The 2,500-nt window shown below is 34.5% G+C and overlaps 2 protein-coding genes across 2 annotated transcripts in view; one reads left to right on the top strand and one right to left on the bottom strand.

The window, feature by feature from the left end:
- Positions 1-2,412, top strand: part of LOC122265284 (uncharacterized) — a 17,998-nt gene extending 15,586 nt beyond the window's left edge. The window contains exon 4 of the mRNA XM_043034504.2: positions 1-2,412. This exon is cut by the window's left edge and continues 2,448 nt beyond it. Coding sequence (XP_042890438.2) covers positions 1-559 — 559 coding nt within the window. The 3' untranslated portion in view covers positions 560-2,412.
- The window catches only part of LOC147472306 (uncharacterized), a 12,313-nt gene continuing 11,970 nt past the window's right edge, over positions 2,158-2,500 (bottom strand). The window contains exons 15-16 of the mRNA XM_086545256.1: positions 2,365-2,382; positions 2,158-2,206 (exon numbers count right to left, since the gene is read on the bottom strand). Of these exons, the coding sequence (XP_086401382.1) occupies positions 2,158-2,206; positions 2,365-2,382 (67 nt within the window). The remainder of the gene's footprint in view (positions 2,207-2,364; positions 2,383-2,500) is intronic.

Genomic DNA, 2,500 nt, shown 5'->3' with positions numbered 1-2,500 from the left:
CTGCCCAAAGTGTTCAAAGTTCCCTTGCTCTTGCAAACGCATGCCTGGTGAAGACATCAAAGATACATTTGAAGATATCATAAGTTTTATCAAATCAGTTTATGAATGTGATTATCTCTCCTTCAGCTATACTAATAGAATCTTTACAGTGAGTAAAAATATCAATAAAGACTTGAGAGTCCATATTCCCTTATATTACCTTGATGATGATGCATTGTGCAATTTACAGGAAAAGAATTCTCTAAAAGTTTTGTGTAAAGTTTTAAACTTAGCGCAATATATCAGTCTTGAACACACAAGTCTAAGTCATAATGGTGCAATGAAAGTTGTTAAACTATTGAAAGAGAGTAAGTCACATGGTGAACCCTTTTCTCTCACTATTACATCAACTGTACACCCATGTTCAGCTGCAGAAGTCAGAAATACTGCTTTTATCCATTTTTTAAGATCTGAAGCATGTCTGTCATATTTTCAGTTTGAGTGTTTGTGTAAAAAGAGATGCCACAGTATAAAGAAGAGTCACCAATGTGATATTTATTTTAATGGGGACATTATTTAACTGGATATCTCCCTCCCTCTCCCTCTCCCTCTCCCTCTCCCAGGATAAAAGAAGCAGTAATGGTCTTGGTATGAGGAGAAAGAATAGAAGGGGCACATCGAAAAGGAAAGCTAGAGTGTTGCTTATATTATTGGCATAACAGATTTTTACCTAATAATTATTTATTTTTTTATTCTGATAGAAGATTTTAGATTTTTATAGAAAAGGAAATATTTCTACTAACATTCTCTTTTATGTTTATTTCCTTGTTGGCTAGAACTCTTTTCATGACTGATGTATAGTGTACCTTTTAAAGAAATGTAAAAGGTTTTGGATTAAAGACAATAGGGAGCAGATTAATATTTAAGTGTATATAATATTATATTTAATTATTACTCTATATTGTACAAATGGGTTATTTGATATTTCATATCAAGAATGTTCTACTTTAAAGTTTATACAAATTCTTAAAATGTGTACCCCAGATGTGTGAATGAAAATTAATGTTACAAATGTCATTACTTTCAATTATGTTTGTTGCATGTTATATTTTTTATATATAGACTGCCACCATGCCTAAATATGGCATTGTTTTTTTTACACCCACACACACAAACACAAAATTTATTTACATGGAGACCACACACATGCACACATGTACACATTACACATGTACACATATACACATGTACACCATACACATGTACACACATACACATGTACACCATACATATGTACACCATACACATGTACACCATACACATATACACCATACACATGTACACTATACTCATGTACACACATACACATGTACACACATACACATGTACATACATGCATATGTACACACATACATAAGTACACACATACGCATGTACACAAATATGCATGTACATACATACGCATGTACACACATATGCATGTACATACATACGCATGTACACACATACGCACGTACACACATACACATGTACACACGCACGAACATACACACAAACACAAATACAAACACATGTACACACACGCATGCTCACATGTACACATACACACATACACATATACTCCATACATATGTACACCATACACATGTACATCATACACATATACACATACACATACACATGTAAACACATACACATGTACACACATACATATGTACACACATACACATGTACACATATATGCATGTACACACATACACATGTACACATATATGCATGTACACACATACACATGTACACGCACACACATGTACACACACACACATGTACACACACACACACATGTACACACACACACATGTACACACACACACACACACACACACACACACACACACACACACACACACACACACACACACACACACACACACACACACACACACACATACATACACGCACACACACACGCACGCACACACGCACACACACACACACACACACACACACACACACACACACACACACACACACACACACACACACACACACACACACACACACACACACACACACACACACACACTCTGGTATGATGTCCAAAGACTTAAAAATAGAATATACATAATATGTATCTCGTAGATGTTAATGTTTTGATTTGTATTCTTAAAGTTTCATCTATATCGATTGCACAAGAGTAAGCTGTATTTTGTATTGTTGATTCTTACTGAGTGTGATTTTATATAAAATAAAAATTGATTGATAAATATATGTCATATACTGGAATGAACCTGTTGATCAGTGTTCATTATGACAAATGTAGAAAAAAGGTATGAATGCAAATTGATCTCTTGTGTTGTGAAAATTATTCAGTCTCTTTTATACCTTTTTTCAGGAATGAACCTATTTGATATGAATAAAGAATATAATCAATTTGTGTGTTAGATTCCCGACTGCAAGCTAGAGGTAATTTAACCCCACCCTCGACCAATGATCACTTTTGACGGGAATGCAAAATGCC

Source organism: Penaeus japonicus, unplaced genomic scaffold (genome assembly GCF_977035675.1).
Source record: "Penaeus japonicus unplaced genomic scaffold, GWHDUDI00000001_assembly GWHDUDI00000002, whole genome shotgun sequence".
NCBI classification, from domain to species: domain Eukaryota; kingdom Metazoa; phylum Arthropoda; class Malacostraca; order Decapoda; family Penaeidae; genus Penaeus; species Penaeus japonicus.
This window is presented reverse-complemented; position numbering and strand designations above follow the sequence as displayed.